The 20,068-nt window shown below is 47.7% G+C and overlaps 1 protein-coding gene across 1 annotated transcript in view; it reads right to left on the bottom strand.

Moving 5' to 3' along the window:
• The window catches only part of Polr1A (RNA polymerase I subunit RpI1), a 345,140-nt gene that overhangs the window by 53,528 nt on the left and 271,544 nt on the right, over nt 1-20,068 (bottom strand). Inside the window, exons 23-26 of the mRNA XM_077642305.1 lie at nt 19,583-19,632; nt 13,921-14,088; nt 13,504-13,730; nt 11,369-11,520 (exon numbers count right to left, since the gene is read on the bottom strand). Of these exons, the coding sequence (XP_077498431.1) occupies nt 11,369-11,520; nt 13,504-13,730; nt 13,921-14,088; nt 19,583-19,632 (597 nt within the window). The remainder of the gene's footprint in view (nt 1-11,368; nt 11,521-13,503; nt 13,731-13,920; nt 14,089-19,582; nt 19,633-20,068) is intronic.

Here is a 20,068-nt window from a genome sequence, read left to right as displayed (position 1 = left end):
TTTGGAGCATAATAGCATCACATAACTCAGCACTAAAGCTCGCTGCTCATGTGAATGCATTCCGGTACGTGCTTTTACTTCTTTGAACCACCCACCACAAACATGTACCGCCTAGCCAGCCATGAGTTTAGATGTGGCTGCTAGGGGTTCTGCCTGCGTGGCCAGGAGCACATGTTTTGGAGCATAAATAGCATCACATAACTCAGCACTAAAGCTCGCTGCTCACGTGAATGCATTCCGGTATATGCTTTTATTTTTCTGAACCGCCCACCACAAACATGAGGTAGTGCCTAGCTAGCCACAACGAGTCTAGATGTGGGTGCTTGGTGTTCTGCCCGCGTGGCCAGGCACACGTTTTGGAGCATAAATAGCATCACATAACTCAGCACTAAAGCTCGCTGCTCACGTGAATGCATTCCGATATATGCTTTTATTTTTCTGAACCGCCCACCACAAACGTGTAGCGCCTAGCCAGCCATGAGTTTAGATGTGGCTGCTAGGGGTTCTGCCTGCGTAGCCAGGAGTACATGCTTTGGAGCATAAATAGCATCACATAACTCAGCACTAAAGCTCGCTGCTCACGTTAATGCATTCCGGTACGTGCTTTTATTTCTCTGAACCACCCACCGCAAACATGTAGTGCCTAGCCAGCCATGAGTGTAGATGTGGCTTCTAGGGGTTCTGCCCGCGTGGCCAGGCACGTGTTTTGGAGCATAAATAGCAGCTTAAAATCAGTTTCTGGGCAAGTTGGTACTTCATGCTTACATTCACAGCACAACGACTAACACGGACACGAGGGGAGACATCACGAACCGCCAACTTCAACAACGTTTATTGCTGTGCGCAGCGAATACATATAAAGTACAGCAGGCATGCACAGCAACGAAAAGGAAAGTCATGTGAGACTGGTAGCAGCGCCAAACTGCAAGGGAAGCACATCATCATAGGTACAAGAAAGAGAACATAAAGCTAAAAACCTAAATGTCAGGACGCAAACAAGAACAAGAAACATAATACCCTAGTTAGAAATTCCCAAGACATGATGCTCCTTATCACTTAATAACACCGATGGGCTACTGACACAGTATTCTCCTTTTTCTGCAATCTCACCAGCCTCAGCTATCTCCCTGGCAGTTTTGCTGACATACTTATGAAGGACTGTTGTTCTTTTCAAAAAGGGACCACATTCCTTACATTGTTGGCAATCACGGCAGTGTATGCCTAGATGACGGGATGCCTCGATGACACTATTCCTGTGTTCCATGAGCCTCTGGTTGAGACATCTGCCAGTTTGGCCAATGTAGGCTCGGCCACAGGGCAAAGGTATAGCGTAGACTACGTCTTTCGCGCATTCTACAAATGGTTACCTGTGCCTAACAGTGCAGGAATTGCTCCCAGTAACGGTGGAATTTACCTTCTTGCACAGTTATGACAGCTTCTCTGGTGCGGAAAACACCACATGCATACGTGCTCTTTTCCCTATTTTCTTCAGCTGGTGGGCGATGGTGTGCATGTAAGGTAGTACCGCCACATTTTTTCTCCAATCTGTGTCAGCCCCGCCGATGTCTGGTACTACTTCCCTGCTTTCTTTGAGCATGTTCTCGGCAACCAATAACAAGAGTGTGCATGGGTACCCGAAGTACTTTGGTTTGGGCTAGTTGGTGCATAGCTTCTAGATGATGTCAGGACGGCACGAAAACAACAAGGACAAAAGAGGCACACGAACACAACAGGACAGGTGCCAACTTGCAACTGAGGTTTATTCGCCCAAACCCTTACATTTTATGAAGCACCCAAGCCTATCACACAAGATTGTAAACAATAATCAGAATTCAGGAAGTAAGTGCTACTTCTAACAGACCGTAAGATAAATTCATGCATTCAGCACTACACTCCTGATAAAAGCAAACTAGGTCCCAAGATTATCCGAGCGCAAAACCAACAGGAAATTCATCCTCACAACAAAGACCCACGCTTGGCCAAGGCAAACAGACCGCAATGACAAAATTCTTGCTTTAATATATCGTGTGATAATGAATGAATGACCAACAACAAACTTGGAAAAAATGATGGACATGAAAACTTAAAACCTTCGAGAAATCCTCTCAGTGTCAAAGTACTAAAACAAGTGTCAAAACTTGAAACCTTCGAGAAATCCTCTCAGCGTCAAAGAACTAAAAGTATTGGATTCTACACAATTCTCGTTTGGCTGTTAAAACACATCCAGGAACAACAAACTATGCAGAGAAAACTTCAACACATTAAAACCTAAAGACACCTTTCGAGAAAAGCCACCTCAGCGTCACTGATTGAAATGGACGGTTTACTAACGCATGCGCTTCCCGCTTTCTTAAGAAAATATGCCTCTACTACTTCTCGCTCAAACTTGTCTTTACCGCTCTTCAAAAAAATTGTTTTGTATAGTTCCGGACGACACTCTTTGCAGGTTTTGCAGTGGTCTGCAAGGAAGCTTCCATGTTGGTTGCGCACATTCCGCAAGTGCTCACTGGCACGTTCATTGAAACATCGACCGGTTTGCCCTATGTAAACGAGACCACAGCTTAGAGGAATCTGATACATAACTTGTGACCTGCATTTGGTGAACTGTTTTTGATGTTTAATAGGGCAAACCGGTCGTTTCTTTTCCAGTTTAGTCATAGTACAGATCTTTGACAGCTTTGATGGGGCTGAAAACACAACTTGCACCTGATGTTCGCTTGCGACTTTTTTTATGACATAGGAAACTTTGTGAATGTAAGGAATGACAGAGACAGATTTCCTTCGTGCTTCCGGAAGTCTCTTATCATGAGGCCGCTTCAACTTCTGGATTAACATTTCAGACACAGCCGAAATCAAAAGGGGCGGGTAACCGGCTTCCTGCAACCTCTGAATTTGGTTGCCAAAGCTCACCGACATCATGTGATGGCACGACTTTCCCAGGGCATTCTGAAGGGAATTAGCGATTATTGCTCTTTTGACGAGTTTGGATTGAGCGCTGTCAAATGGTAACAGCCATTTCTTTGATCTGGGATTGTACGCCCAGCATAGGTGATCCTTCATAAATACCAATTTTATGTCTAAAAACTGAAGTTCGCGATTCACTGGTAACTCCCACGTAAATGTGAGGCCCTGGCTGTTATTGGTGAAGATGGATAACACACTTGTTGCCACTGCAGATACATCAGACTCGGGAACATTCTTAAGAATAACCAAAAAATCGTCCACGTATCTAAAAATGGATACAAGACGTGGGTCACTAAGTTGACTTTTGATTTGATAACCGACGGCTGACAAGAAAATGTCACAGAGTACAGGCGCAACGGAAGACCCTATGCAAACACCTTTTTTTCTGAACAAAGAAGCTTCCTTCAAATGATATGGCTGTCGAGCCCATGTAGAACTCCAACAAAGCTACAAAACTGTCGGTGCTAATTCCTGCAGCATTTTGAAATTGAACTTCACCAGTTGTGATGATCTTTTCTCTGACAGCACTTAGGAGTCCATGGTGAGGAACAGAGTAGAACAAATCTTCAATATCAATGGAGAAACCTATGTACTCGAGGGAGGGCAAAGCGTCCAGCTGCTGCACAACGTACGAGGAACTACGAAGCAGGAAAGGATCATCTGCCACCAAAGAACTAAGGTGCTTTTGAAGGTAGCAACTGACAACGCATTGCATCGTGTCGAAAAAAGGGACTTGGCAAGGCAAAAACGGAGAAGTCGAGTCAGGTCTGGAACGTCGATAGGGGTCCTTTCAGGTAGCGTTGGGTCGGCTTCAAGGGCAGCGGTGCAGACTTTCACAGCAAGGTCCACTGGAACACTTGTGAAAAGAGATTTTATGTTGAAAGAAACCATTATTTCACCGGTTTTCACTTGCAGGTGTCGAACTTTTTCGATGAAGTCCTGGGTGTTGTGTATGTGTGTAGGTTTTTTGCCTACGAGAGGGGAGATAACGCGGTGCAAAAATTTTGATAAATTCTGAAGGGGTCTATAGACCGCAGGGGTTGAGCCAATGTGGCATAGCAGGTAGTAATAGAGGGAACGTTGGTGCAGGGAAACCATCCGAAAGACATCGGCCAGTAGTTTTCGCAGTTCCTTCTGAACTTTGGCCGTGGGATCCCGAGCAAGCTTGGCGTAAGTGCACTCTTCTTCCAAGAGAAGCAGCATTTTTTCTTTGTACTTGCTTCTATTGAGCAGCACAGTTGCATTCCCCTTGTCGGCCGGGAGTACCACGATGTCCGGATTAGTGCGAAGACTCGTGACCGCTTCTTTTTAACGTGTCAGTGACGAAATCGCGAGATGCGAAGGTAACTTGGACAGAACGCCGACAACGCGTGTATGTGCTTCCTCTCGGCGCAACGGGTCAATCTGGGTGAGAGCATTTTCTGCCGCGCATATAATCTTTCTTGTGTCGAGAACCAGACCAATGTTGAAATTTAGGCCCAGACTCAAGTGACATTTCCGCCTTGTTCGGCTGGTAAGATGACAGGTTCCTCACAAACCTATCTGGGGCGTCCGGAGACCTGTCTCTTCGGCGTCGCATTAGCCTTTCCAGTTTGTTTTCATGAGCATGCTCAGCTTTTCGTGAACGGAGGGGGCCAGCTTGGAAATTTGCGTGGAGTTGAATGCGGGGGAAATCCTCGGGACAGTTGAATTCCAGTCGTCTTGCGAAGAACGCATCATTTTCCAGTTTCCTGATTGTGTCCTTACACTCAGGAATTCTGACCTGTAGAAGCTGTCGCTCCACCTTCGAGACTACAGATAGTCCGAACTTTGTGGAAACCAGTCGGTGCAGCGTCAAGGAACTAGAAATTAAGCTTCGGGCTTTGCAGGCGAGGTTGAACTTGAGGTGCCCCTTGAATGCAGCAATTCGAGTTGCCAACGAAACGAAGCGTCGTGTCTCAGTGATGATTCCGTGAGTGACAATTCAGTGATGAAACGTCATTCCATCATAATTTTTGGTCGGTGCGACTTACTAATATCATACGGCACCTGAGTTTTATTTCTGAATTAACGTTGGATATCAGACACATCGAAGGCCTCACGAACAGTGCAGCCGATGCACTCTCCCGTGTCGCTGCTCTTGCATCAGCGCACTTGATTTCGCATCGCTGGCTGCCGCACAGGCGTTAGACAGGCGTTAGCCCTTCAGTCCAACCCTGGCTCTATGACCTTGTCGCCAGTGCCCCTGCCGTTCTGCTCAGACATCATCATGTGTGGCGTTTCCAGTGGTTCTCCACGGCCTTTTGTACCCACAGCGTTCTGCTGTGAAGTATTCGAGCAGCTGCACAACGCAAGCCACCCCTGCATTCGTGCTACGCAACGGCTCGTGACGTCTAGGTTCGTCTGGCCAAAAGTCAACAGAGATGTGCGTCGCTGGGCTCGTGAGTACTTGCAATGTCAGCGTGCCAAAACAACGCGCCACACTTGACCGCCTCACCACCCTTTCTGCGCCCCCCCCCCCCCCCCCCTTCCCCCCCGATTGTAGTTTTGACCATGTTCACGTCGACATTGTTGGCCCTCTTCCTCCATCACGACGTTTCCAATAAGTCCTTACATGTGCTGACTGCTACACACGGTGGCCTGAAGCCTTTCCGCTGCCTGATATCAAAGCATGTACAGTGGCCTCCACTTTTGTCAGAGGATGGATTTCCCGTTTCGGCTGCCCCACTGTAGTGACAACGGATCGTGGCCGCCAGTTTCAGTGTGCCTTGTTTCACGCCCTGACACCTCTGCTTGGCGTGCGCCACGTTCACACCACCGCATATCTCTCTGCGAACGGCATGGTTGCACCGACAGCTGAAGGCGGCCCTTGTTGCACGCGAAGCTTGCACCTCATCGCCCGATTGCCTTCTTTAGTGCTCCTCGGCTTTCTATCAGTCTTTAAAGATCTTCAGTGCCCGGTGGCCGAAATGGTCTACGGGACTACCGTCCGTTTGTCAGGCGAGTACTTCGTTTCGGCCTGCAACGAGGACATCTCTCCGCCTGCCTACATTGAGCAACTACGCCTGATCAACAGGCACCTGCGACGTGTTCCCACACATCGATCGACTCGCAAAGTCTTCGTGAGCAAAGACTTCGCCACATCCACACGTCTTTGTGCGTCGAGACATCATCAACCCTTCGCTCACCCCTGCCTACGATGGCCCTTATCCCGTCCTGCAGCGGGACTGCCTGCATTTTCAGTCGTTTTCACGGTTCCAAGAGTCCGAAAAATCGGTCGTTGACTGCACATTGCAACTGTACAGCTACCATAGTCCTTCATAAAGTCAGCAACAAAATTCCAATAGGGAAAGGCATCTGGCAAGGAGACGTGATCTCGCCAATGCTATTCACCGCCTGTTTACACTAGGTATTCTGACGCCTGAATTGGGAACAGTTGGGGAGAACAGTTAATGAAGAATACCCTAATAATCTGAGATTTGCTGATGACATTGCCTTGCTGAGTCACTCAGGAAGTTAACCACAAACCACGATCAATGAGTTAGACAGGCAAAGCACAACAGTGAGTAAAAATTAACATGCAGAAAACCAAAGTAACGTTCAACAGTCTAGCAAGGCAGCAGCAGTTCACAATTGGTAGCGAGAGCCTTGACGTGGTAAAAGATATCTACTTAGGGCAGGTAGTGACAGCTCATCCGGATGAGAGGGAAATAACTAGAAGGATAAGAATGGGGGGGAGCACATATGGCAGGTTCTCTCAGATCATGAAGAGCAGGTTAACAATATCCCTCAAGAGAAAAGTACACAACAGCTGTATCTTACCCGTACTCACCTACGGGGCAGAAAAGTGGGGGCTAACGAAAAGGGTTCAGCTTAAGTTAAGGACAGCGCAGCGAGCCATGGAAAGGAAAATGATAAGTGTAATGTTAAGAGACCGGAAGCACACTGAGTGGGTAAGGGAACGAACATTGTTTAATGACATCCCAGTTGAAATCAAGAGGAAGAACTGGGCTTGGGCAGGGCATGTGATGCAAAGGCAAGATAACCGCTGGTCCTTATGGGTAACGGAGTGGATTCCAAGAGAAGGCAAGCGAAGCAGGGGGCGGCAGACGGTTAGGTGGGCGGATGAGACTAAGGGAGGAGGAGGGGGATCAGAACTAACTTTTTGTTTCTTGGCAGAAAGGACTGAAACTTGGCAGACATGATGCACATTGCAGTGAAGGGACAAATATAAAATTTCATAAAGACATCATTAGTTTTTGTTTTATAAGAATTTACAAGTTCGTTGCTTGTGGAAAGCCTGGCACATACTTTGCATATTTGCCCAAATGTCTAATCTACACAAAGACAGTGTTTGACTTTTTTTTTTAGTGTGCTAATAATTTATAACTGAACATGACATGCACATGACTGTGTTTCACTGCATAAAGCCATGTTAATTATTGTGAAATAATGAAATAATGGAATGGTACATAAACATTTCGAGACTGTCTGTAAGTGCAGCACAGTTTATGGATCACAGCAAAACAAACTGGATCAAAACCGTTTCAGCCACTGTTGTGCTACGAGGTAATCGACAAAAAAAAACACAATTGAGAAAACGGGCTGCAAAGTTTTGCAAGCACTGCAGATTTATTAACAAGCACTAGAACTGTATGTAATATTTTGCACCATTGCTGTCAGACATCTTCTTGCACCTTTGCCTCTTTGTTTTGTGGGCTTTGGACGCCTTCTTCGGGTGTTCTTGTTCCTTTTCTTGAGCCCTCTGGATGGCAAGGGCGCCAAGATGCACACCCAAGGTGGCACACATTGCCGAGTAGGCTCCTTGGCTCTCTGAATTGTACTTCACGACTGCCTCATTTACTGCTGTCTCTATCACAAAAAGCGAGGCATGCTCGTCCTTTGACAGTGCTGACCAAACTTCCATTCAGTTGCGGACGTTGCGCAAAGGGAGTCGTGTACGCTGCACGTCAGCGCTTCTGCCGTCACTGCCGACGACACAAAACGCGGCTTGAGGTGTGCCTGAATGGTGCTACGATTTGTCCAGTGAATCCTCAGCTATCGTACTGTAGCTCATCGACAGTTGGGGCTCACTCGCAGGCTGCGTGTCCGTGTCGCACGATGCGCAGGAAACAGCACACAGTCTCTGTCGCCTCCAACGTTGCGATCTCGGCTACCGATTTGCGCGGCTGTACGCAAAGGTGCAAGAGACTCCGTTGGTGCGTCTTCCATCGATTCGGTTATCGGCGTCGATGGCACAGGGCAACTGTTGGCTTCGCTGCTGGAGTAACGCAGTGCAAGATAGCGCGGCACGTTTCTGTATGTTCAGTCGGGTGCTCAACTTCTACCGCTGGCCGCCGTCTTTTTCTTGCCGTAGGAGGCTTGCGCTTCCATTTTCCAGAGGCGCTCTTCGTCGAAAATTTCTTTTCAAACGAGCGACGATCCATCACTAACCTGGTAGCTTTCAGAAATCCCAATTCTGTGTGTCAAATGAAAACTCCAGCGTGGCTTGCGAAGCACAGAACAGTGGTCCGCTGTGGTTGCCAGCATGCCTGCTACCGCAGCAGCAACCAATGAGGAGGCGCCTGTCAGACCGGCAGCCAATCGGTGGCCCGCTTTCATCAGAGGGAGTGTGTGACCACCTCTGGCATACCCGCGCTTCTTTTGTGTTTGTGCGACTGTTACAAGATGGCGATGACTGAAGAATTCGGAAACGGAACGGAGGAACTTTGGGCTTTCGAATGATACCAAGATGGCGGCGCTCAGTGGCGGGAAAGACGAGATAAGGCTCGGCGAACTGCTGTGATTTTGCGCGACTTAAAACTGTTTTCTTGCCCTGCGCACTGACAAACTAATTTTTTACGGCCACTTTTATTGCGCTTTCAGCAAAACCATTTTGATACGACATAGATTGGGCGTTGCAGATATTGAAACGCGTGGTTTCCAAAAATCGATTTTTTCCGCAATTTTCGCGACCTGATCCCCGCATCCCTCCTTAAGAAGTGTGCAGGAACAGGGTGGGTGCAGCTGGCAAAGGACAGGTTTAATTGGACAGACATGGCAGAGGCCTTTGCCCAGCAGTGGGTGCAGTTAGGCTGATGATGTTGGCTCCAACCACAGGCGCAAACAGCAGGCGAGCTGACACGTCATGTGCACCCCAACCACAACTGATCAGAATCGAAATGCAACAGAGGGATTACCTCCACACAGTGCTTCTGTAATAAATCTGCTTGTTACCTTTCGCGGCTTTACCTACAACGGTCTAAGTGAGGAGTGGAAGCCTTGAAGTTGAGCAAATTACTCTATATACTCGCGTAATGAATCTAGCCCCCACTTTTGTAGTTGAGAATTTACCTTTTTTCTAAAACTGTTAGCTTTCTAAAAAAGGTTCCTCAGTTTTCGCACTGTCCACAGCGCAGACCTTGGCAGCGGGCCAAGGTGCTGCACAACAATAACATTGGGCCTCTTCGATTTCCCGCGCACTGACAGGCAAGCGCATCATGGTCCCATGGGCTGACGGCGACCGGAACCAGCAGGCCGGCAATCACGGCGGCAAGCTATTCACAGCTCACGGAGGGCAGATGCTTTCTATAGCTTCTCGTTCTGCAATGTCTTGTTGCTACGCACGCGTACGGCAGAAACAAGCTGCTTGAGATCGAAATAACAACCTAAAGTTATTGAGGGCTGCCGCAGACTGCAGAACAAACAGCAGATCATGCTCACACCCGTACATATCATCGACGACAATGCTAGCCTGTGTGTTCGGTGCACAGTGTTTTCTGCAAGCTTCAACATGCCGTACTCTCAGATTATCCCATTTGTTTACTACGCAGTAAGTATGACTGTGATAACCGCAGACGATCGGCCCTGCATGGTGATTGACTCTGCGTTGTGGTTGTTGTGATTTCTACGTTCGTGAACTCCTGATGGCTGTAATCAGAAAAGAATCGGGATACGTTCCGCTCAACTGTAGTCTGTTGGCCGCCGGCTTTTGCTGCCGGCAAGGAATGTAAGCATGATCTCCACAAAAGCGATCATATGAATGAACGTTCATCGAGAACAAGCGAGCGTAGTACAAATTTAGCTGCGTATCGTATCTGTAATGCTACAGCTTTACTGCAGAGGACTGGTTCTCGAATGAAATGTGGTAAAATCCGGCCTTGTCTGTCAGGGCCTCCCGTACCACGTGTGCATGCTTGATGATCTGCGCTGGGATATTTTTTTTATCTAGCCAAACGTGAGGAGATGCATGCGTATGGTTCTTCTCAGATATTTTAAGTATTTGTCGCAGAAGGTCCAAGCATCAAGCTGTACGACAGTTGGCGACGACAGAATCAGCACGGGCCTAGATCGGCTGCCGTAAGTGACAACTGTGTGGCCACATATATGCATGCGAAGAGATGCATCGAGCAGTGTGCTCATGAAGACGTGTCTGAGTGTATACTCAGAGCTGGAACATGCGACCGCTCTCGTGAAAGGCCTCGAACACCATCGCAGTATCAGCCGGGTGCACGAAATTAACAGCCGGAATACTTTGTGAATGAGAACTATATGCGATCGTAATAATATGATGCGAGCATTTGTGCTTGCGAGGTGGTGAGATGATCAAACTGCGATCACACATGTACGTACAACAAATAAATAAACAGCAAGAACTACCGCAAAAAGCGCCATTGCAGGCAACACAGACGATATGCACCGTCGTCTAGTCGAAACAAGTGCCTGCATGCCGCAAAACATCACATGAAGAACTGTGGTCCTTCTAGTCCATATCAAAATAGCTGCGCGCGATTCCAGTACCATACCACCTCCCCATCGTCTTCTGGTTGCCCAAGCGCTGCCAGCACAAAATCGTCCTGGGGAGTCTGGCTGCTCGCTGGCGGCCCGGAACCGCCCAGCCAGAGAAAAACGAATGCGTTCTGGGCAGCCACTGGAAGCACGGAGCAGCCCGAGAAAATCGAGCTCCTGGCTCCGCACTCTGGCAGCCTGCGGGCAGCCAGAGGCGGATAATCGAAGAGGCCCATTACGGCACGTTTATCTTTTGACGAGAGCTTCTGCGAGGCTGGCACACCTGGTAAACTTGCCAGAGCGCCAAGGCCTTGTGCACCCTTGGCGAAAGCGCCAGCAACAGTGGCTCCTGCATCCCCAGCTACGCTACTGCATGCTTAGAAAGCCAGCTCGCAGTGCATACCATGTGACTGGCAATCGCGTTTCGTATTTGTGCTCGAGAGTGGGATCACAGGTCGCACATTCATATCAACCATAGTGACGTGGGACAGAGTTGGGAACAGCCAACTCTGAACATTATACACATTGTGCTCCAGTCAATAAAGTTCATATCCCCCGAGATTCTGCACTGCTGACACACAGAGTGGGCAAAACCTAGTCGACACTTGAGAATGCTATGAGAGAGAATGGCACTTACGAAAATCCTCGTCTGCCTGCGCTTCTCTGCCTCCTCAGAGCGAACCACCTCCTGGACAGAGGCGAGGATTTCCTCAGCAGTCATGTCGGCGGTGCCCACCTGTGTTGCTTCCCCACCTGCTGGGTTCTCATCCCCATACAGCAACTCTTCATCTGCAAAAGATCCATTTTAGAGTGTTAGCTCATTCCCCAGTCATACAGCGACGGTGTCTGTAAAGCAGTGCGCCAATGGATCGCACTTGTCAGCATGCCAAGATGCTGCAGCATGATAACAACTCCTTCACTGCTACCCTAAAATTAAAGCATGCTTCTGAAAAGCAAGTGAGGCTCAAACATTCGCGTTGCACACACGTAACCATCCTGTAAATTTTTCAGACTATGTAATTCAAACATATTACTAAGGAGAAGGGGTGTGCAAATATTTGAAATTTCAAATACGAATCGATTATGTTTCATATTCGTTTCATATTCGCTTTCGAGAAATGATATTCGTGAATTTCCGAATATTCGAAAATTCCCGAATACTTGGCAGCGATCGTATACCGCGCCGACTTTTGCAAATTTGATTATGGCAAAAGCGCAATATCTGGGCAAATTATCTGAATATAGAGTTTAAAGTTCCAGGATAACAATGTAAAGGCCCTGTTCTCTTTCTTCTCCATCGTTTATCGCGTGGACCGATCGCATTCCGATGCCGCTGGGCTTGACCTTGTGCGCAATTCTGCAACAGTGCGTTTATTTTGTTATCCTTCCGTAATATGTTATCTAATTAATGCCCACACCCATGGCATTCATTCTGCCACCTTAATTCCCTGAGCGTGACCACCGCCATCTTGTTTTGGTCAACTATGCTATGCGGGAAAGCCTACTTGCGGAATCTCACGAGAGGCTCCCGAAGGGGCGAGTCGAGGTGTCACAACAGCGCAAGCGATCCTGCAAAAATCCCGCGTATTGCATGGTGCACTGTAACCCATGCACCTCTTAAGTGGACGTAACGGCAGGTGTGAGAACATTCGGAGGGCCCCTGTCACTAGGTCAAAAAAATTACCTGGCCGCGTAGTTTTGGTTTCTGAGTTCCGCCACTTGCCTGTGGCAATGGCAACTGTTGGGCTGCGCATTCGCCAGTAGTCCAATCTCAGCACCATGCTGCTTTGAGATGCTGACTGACGCGTCGCTGGTCATTTTATTTTTCCTTTTTAGAAGCAGTCTCGCCATTCCGGCATCAATGTGCGTTCCCATCTCGCTTACGTTCGCGATTTCTTCCAGCACGCAGAAACTCTGTGTTCGTCACAGGATTACAGGTGTTTGCACGATAGAGCCGCCTCATAAGACTACCGCATTTTTGGTAGTATTTTTTTTTCGGGGCCGCGGGGCATTTTATAAATCGACCTTCGAATAACCCAAGCATTTCTGTCAGTTCTTTTAACTCCGAATTAATGAGGTTTTACTAGCCATCATGTTATTTTTTTGTTTCCAGTCTTCTCATGTTATGCATCTCATTTTGCCTCACCACATTACAGGTTGGATACTGTTATGCTGCTCAATTAAGTAGTACACATTTTTGTGCACATGTTTTTTTTATACGGTGCTCAGGCAGTCTAGTTTTGTTTATTTCAGTTGCAAAGGCCATACACTATTTTGAAAAAAATATGAGCAACAATGTTTGCATGTTTATCTTTTCTGAATTTATTTTTTGTGCTGACCAGATATTTGATATTCGAAGCTATTTTTTCTTCATGTTCGTATTCGATTCGTATTGAAAAACTTCAATATTCGCACATCCCTACTAAGGAGCCGTTATGCGACCAGTATTTCAGACTGTGGAATTCAAAAATACCATTTTTTGACCTACTGCAGACACAACTGGCACGAAAAGCCAGGCTGTGGAAGGGCCAATTGGCTAGGGTAATGGTAGTTTATTCACTCTTTCATTCGTTGCGAGTTGGTCAGAATCGTGGAGTTTTCGCGTCGTTCACTTCAAAGCATTGTGTTTGTATCAAAGCTCAGACAAATTTTGGTGGTAAACACCTTCCGGGCAGCCAGAATCCTGTTGCTGTATCTGTTATTTCACCGATAACTATACCGTCACATACGGTTTATTTTAACATAGGAGCAATGGATAAATCAAGAACCCACCCGATTGAGCAGCGACGGCCAGGCGCTCTTCCTCTTCGGCCTCCTCGTACTCCCGCTCCTGGGTGTGGCGGACGGCAGCCTGGCGGGTGACAGTGTCGCCGTCCCCCTCACCCTCGTCCGAACTCTCCCCCACATCATCTGGCAGGGGGGATGGCTCCCCTCCCCCACTCTCCACCGCAGGGGCTCCGCCTCCTCGCCTCTCACGGGCCTTGGCCACATGGGTCATCCTGGAATGCCTCTTGTCATGCTCAAACAGGCGGTGTCTACACTGGCTGCAAGTAACAGGCTTCGCAAACACTGTGTGTCAAAGATGCACCCGCCACTAGAAGCTCAGAAGTAAGAAAAAATAATGGACATGAGGAGTGTTCAGGGCATAAAAAGGGATGCCTGAAAGACAGAAATCCTACACTTACTCACCTCTCGGAGGAGATCTCCTCCATGCGGCGCTTGATGGCCTCAATGAGCCGTCTCAGGAACTTTGTCTCCATGTAGTGCAGGATATGGGCTGGTGTGGCATGCAACGCCTTGCGGTACGCCCGCCGCGGCAGAAACTGGAAGTGGACTCGGTACCGTCGGAAGCGCTCCCTGGGTGGCACACCACAAAAGTAACCACTCTTACATACTCACCTGGACGGAAAAGTGGCCATGCGGATCTGCTTCTTATCTGGCTTGGCTAACATTCGATTCAGTCGTAGCGACTTTTTTTTTAGATAAGCCAGACAGAAATGATTCGATAATTTTCATACCAGCCTAATACTAAGCAGTCACTTCGGCTAAATTTGTTAAACAAATAAAAAAACTTGTATTAAAGGAATTCAATCTGTACTCGTCAAGATGCCTGACCCTGGGCAGAACTAGCCATAGAGTTTCTCAATATTACCCAGACGGGAGAAGCTTCACTTTTATGAGCAGAACGTGGTAGCTATGCAGGGCTGCCACTGCTGATCGGCAGTTGCGTGTGGGGAAGGAGGGGCCAGTTTCACACACAGACGGAGCAGCTGCGTAACGTCTCCACCACTGCTGCTCCTGGGATTTTTAGGCACGGACGACATGACTGAGCCGCGGTGACGCCAGCTTTTCTGCCTCAAGAGCTCCTTAAAGATGCACTAAAGAGGATTCTAAGCTCGTCTTTTTACCAAGAGAACTCAATCTACACGCTCAAGCACTCTTAGAAACTGCAAATTATTGTCCTGTGTGGCCGATTTCTCTATTAAATCGAATTAAATGTTCCGGTTCTCATGTTTTTTTTTTTTTAACTCACCTACGTAAGCAGGAGTCAACCAATGCGTGGATAGCCTTTGCATGGCGGCTTGCTGCTCTTCCATCGGCGGAGTGATACATAATGCAAACAGTCAGCGTGTATTTATATTTCCGTGGGCCTAATTTGTGGCTATGTTGTCTGCGACTGAAACTATTTATTCGCGAAACACCTAAAAAACAAAATAAAAGCAAAATCAACTAGCTGAAAGGCATTCCACACGTTGGTTGACTCCTCCTTTTGTAGGTGAGTTGGAAAAAAAGGCAGGAGCCGGGACATTTAATTTGATTTAATAAGGACATCGGTCACAGAAGACAATAATTCAAAGCGTTCCCTTTCTTGGCTTTCCCACAATGCACACTGCAGCAACAGCTTCGCCTCAATGTGACTCTCCCTGGTTAACAAGAGTTGCAGCGCCAGAAACTGCTTGCTGCGTGCACGTGAGTACAGCATCTCTCTCTTCAGCTGGGGAACATCGTCGGGAATGGAGGCATCGCCCGTGGCACTCCACTCTCCACCAAATGGGGAGGACCGTTCTCCCGCATCTCGTCTTGCCCGGCTATGGAGTGTCCCCTGCCCCTAGTGCGGGTGAACATTCGCTCATGGCCTTGCAGGTGAGTCGATTCCTTAGCGTATTTTATTGCTAGCTGGTGTTAATTGTTGCTGCAGCAATGTTTGTGTCAGGTGGTGCGTCGTTCCTTTGTTCCCTCAGACAAGGCCCGCCATGGCAGGCGTGCGCTCGGTAGCGTATGCAATCACGGGGTGGGCTCCAGGTGGCTTTGAATTGTGTCAGCCACGTTTAAATGGGGGAAAACGATTAAACGGTTAAAACGGTTAAATGGGGGGAAAATTTCATCCCACAAAGTTTCTAAGAATGCCCAAAGTGTGTAGATAGAGTTCCCGCAGTAAAAAGACGAGCTCAGCACCCTCTTTAGTGCACCTTTAATGCTGTCATGTTAAAGGTGCCACTGCGATAATTCATCCAGCAAGGAGAGGCACATAGATTCAGTTGTAACAGTACGATTTTTCTTGAGGCAAACTTCGAAGAAAGGTTTAGAAGGTTTCTATACCAGCCTAACTTGCGTTAAATTTATTGAAGAAGCATTAAAATAATTCAATCTGTGCACAGAGGACAGCATCGTGGTGCAGCTGCTGATTCACAGCAGCCAGAATCCTCATTTTGTGCCCAGCATTGGCCAAGCCAAATAACCTCATCTACTCAGCATTCCTCTGCCTCTCCTTAATGGGGGAGGAGGTGGGGATCGGAGTGAAATTCCTTATTTTTCGTAGTAGAGCAATGAAATTTGGCGTGGTTATTGGGAAGTGTGCTGAATGACTAAATACAAAGTTTCAATGATACATCTTGAGTAGTTTTGACCTTACAAATTTTTATTTGAACCCAACTTGCAGAAAGCCTGGCGTGACAAAAAGACGTGGTAGAAGCCCATAGTTGCTTTTATATTTTACCCAAATGAATAGTTCTTGCAGTGACATGCTCCAAATATTTTTATCACTCTTTTTTTTTCTTTACACGGGACATTATATCCATGTTTGAAAAATGCGGTCGTTATCAACATGCCAATTTAGCAAAACAGTAAAAAAAATGAGATAGCTATTAAAAATATAGGAATGTGACTGCATAGACAATTTACTAATAAATACGGTGCAATAAACTCCATGCAAATGCCACAAGGCATAGTTGTTCTATGCTTTCTGCAAGCAGGACAGTCGGCTTAAAACTTTCTTCTGAGAAAACTGGCTCGGTGAAGTTTTGCAAGCACTTCAAATTTACTAGAAAGCACCAGAGCTGTAATATTTTGCACCATTGCTGTCAGGAATCTTCTTGCACCTTTGCCTCTTTGTTTGATGGGCTTTGGATGCCTTCTTCGGGTGTTCTTGGTCCTTTCCTTGAGCCCTCTGGACGGCAAGGGCACCATGATGCACACCCAAGGTGGCACACATTTCCAAGTAGGCTCCTTGGCTCCCTGAATTGTACTTCACGACTGCCTCATTTACTGCTGTCTCTATCACAAAAAGCGAGGCATGCTCGTCCTTTGACAGTGCTGACCAAACTTCCGTTCAGTTGCGGACGCTGCGCAAAGGGAGTCGCAAACGCTGCATATCTGCTCTTCTGCTGTCACTGCTGACGACATAAAACGCGGCTCGAGGTTTGCCTGAATGGTGCTACGTTCGGGCGATAATTCGTCCAGTGAATCAATCTGCAGCTATCACACTGTAGCTTGGCGACGGTTGGGGCTCACTCGCAGGCTGCGTGTCCTTGTCGCACGATGCTCCAGAAACAGAGCGCGCCGTCTCTGCCGGCGTCGCCTCCAACGTTGCGATCTCGGCTACCGATTCGCGCGGCTGTACGCAAAGGTGCAAGAGACTCCGTTGGTGCGTCTTCCATCGTTTGGGTTATCGGCATCAATGGCACAGGGCAACTGTTGGCTTCGCTGCTGGAGTAACGCAGTGCAAGATAGCGCGGCACGTTTCTGCATGTTCAGTCAGGTGCTCTGCTTCTCCCGCTGGCCGCCGTCTTTTTCTTGCCGTAGGAGGCTTGCGCTTCCATTTTCCGGAGGCGTGCTTCGTCAAAAATTTCATTTCAAATGAGCGACAATCCATTACTAATTTGGGGGCTTTCAGAAATCCGAATTCTGCTTGTCGAATGAAGGCTCTGGCGTGGTTTGCAAAACAGAAAACAGCGGTCCGCTGTGGTTGCCAGCTTGCCCGCTGCCGAAGCAGCAACCAATGGGGAGGCGCCTTTCAGACCAGTAGCCCGCTTTCATCGGAGGGCCCGTGTGACCACCCCCAGCATACCCGTGCTTCTTTTGTGTTTGTGCAACTGTTACAAAATGGCGACTGAAGACTTCAGAAACAAAACGGCGGAACTTTGAGCTTTCAAATGATACCAAGATGGCGGCACTTGGTGGCGGGAAAGACGAGATATGGCTCCGCTAACTACGGTGATTTTGCGCGATTTGTAACTGCTTTCATGCCCTGACAAATGAAATTTTTTCGGACACTTTTAGTGTGTCTTCAGCGAAACCATTCTGATACAACGTAGATTAGGCGCTGCAGATACCGAAACGAGTGGTTTCCAAAAATCGATTTTTTCCACGATTTTCGCAATCTGATCCCCGCGTACCCCCTTAAGGTAGAACCTTCGCCTGTAAAGTTCCGAGACTGAGATCATTAAAAAAAAATACATTTAACATTAAAATTATTTGTGCAGCACCCCTTCGAAATGGTCTCCCTTGAAGTCTATACACAGCTTGCAACGCTTGTTGAGGTCTTGGAAATAGTTGAAAAACGCTTCTTTTGGCAGGGCTGTCAGCTCCTCTGTCGTGGCGCCTTGAATGGCCTCCAGGCTCCCCATCCAGCGACCATTTAGCGCTCTCTTCACACGAGGAAACGGGAAAAAATCGCACGGGGAGAAGTCAGGAGAGTATCGCGGATGGGAAGTACAGTAATGCTGTGCTTGGCGAGAAATTTTGTCACGCTGAGAGCAGTGTGCGGCCTTGCGTTATCGTGGAGAAGGCTCCACTGTCCAGATGCCCATAAGCCAGGGCGACGGCGTTGCAGTGCATAAGGCATGTGTTAAAGCACGCGGATATAAAACACCTGATTCACAGTCTGCCCTTGTGGGACTAACTCGTGGTGTATGACACCTCCATCATCGAAAAAAATCTATCAGCATCGTCTTTGTTTTGGTCTTCTGTCACTGCACCTTTCTTGATGCCGGAGAGCTTGTGGACCACTATTTGCGCTCTGCCTCTTTCTTTGAGTATCGTACTGGAAACACCATGTTTCGTCTTCAGCAATGATGCTGTCGACGAATGCAGCATCCCTCTCTGCCTCGGAGGGCAAATCAGCGCTCACTGATGCCCGCGTGTCCTTCTGGTCCTGTGTGAGGGAGTGCGGCACAAGTCTGCGATTCAGCTTTAGTTTCCCCAAGTCCCCGCGCAAAATTTGGTGGCATGTTGTCTTACTAATGTGGAGAGCATCTGATAGCATGCGGACTGTAATGGTGCGATCTTGCTGTACGATTTCTCTGATCCGAGCCACATTTGCTTTCATTCCGTGAGGTTGAAGGGCGTCCCTGCCTTGTGTGGTATTCCATCGACATTCTCCCCAAAACGAACCTCTTGTGCAACTCGAAAACTTGCGCCCGCGATAATGCCTCCTTGCAGAAAGCGTCACGAAGAAGCTCATACGTCTGTGTGGCTGTCTTGCCAAGCTTCACACAGAATTTTATGTTTACACGCTGTTCGAGGTGCATGTCCATCTCTCCACATTCACTCACAGCAGAATGCGCTGACGACTAGTGACAACGTATTTTTATACATGTAGTGCCATCTAGCGGCTAGCACAGCAATTAACATAAATAGCTCAGGTTAGCTCGAAAAGATGGCGCTACACATATGCACCAACATTTGTTATTTGTTTTGAGGAATCGTTTCTAGAGAAGAAAAGAAATCAGTCTCGAAACTTTATGGACAAAGGTTGTAATATTAAGGAACTGTGGCTGCAGGCCAGTGGTGCTTCCAGTTGCCAGTTGCGAAACATTTTGGTACGTTGCCAACTCGAAAATGCACATTGTACCAAAAAAAACGTTTTTCACAGATGTCCACTTCCTCTGGAGCAACTAAGGCACACTGCTGCCACTGTTGGAGCAGATGGGTGCCATGATTTATGAAAATGGCTCAGCTGGCACCACTATATGCGCCCCACAGAGCCATGACCTGCTATCACTGGGATACACTCTCGATTGATGTGCAGCGATGCCCCCCCCCCAACAAGAGAGTCAAAGCGACAACTCACAATTTTCCCCTGACATGCAGCATCTCTTTGACAGTCACTCGCTCCAGAACCTGGGAGCAAGAAAGAGAAGGGATATCAATCCCACACGAACTAACACCAGCTTGGCCAGAAAGACAACAGTCAACAAAGAGCAAAAGGAAATGTTTTTTTTTTTAAATTGTGGTATTGATGGTAAATTTATAGTGTAACTATTGTTCCGCAGGAAGCGACATGCAAGACGTGCAATGCCAAACTTCGGACACCGTCAGGCACAATGACACTGCTGGCGAACCACCTAAGGAACAAACATTACGCTTTGCACAGCGTGTTTTTGGTGGAAAGCGGGAATCAAAAGTTATAGCAGCGCATCGCAGCCTACCATCATTTGAAAAAAGAACACGCAACAAAATTTGGTGTCTCCACTTTTTTAAAGTACCTAAAATGTACTGACTTGTTTACGGCACAGCTTCTTAACCAACGACTCCTGAAAAATGCAACTGAGACCCC

This window comes from Amblyomma americanum, chromosome 11 (assembly GCF_052857255.1).
Source record: "Amblyomma americanum isolate KBUSLIRL-KWMA chromosome 11, ASM5285725v1, whole genome shotgun sequence".
Lineage (NCBI taxonomy): Eukaryota > Metazoa > Arthropoda > Arachnida > Ixodida > Ixodidae > Amblyomma > Amblyomma americanum.
This window is presented reverse-complemented; position numbering and strand designations above follow the sequence as displayed.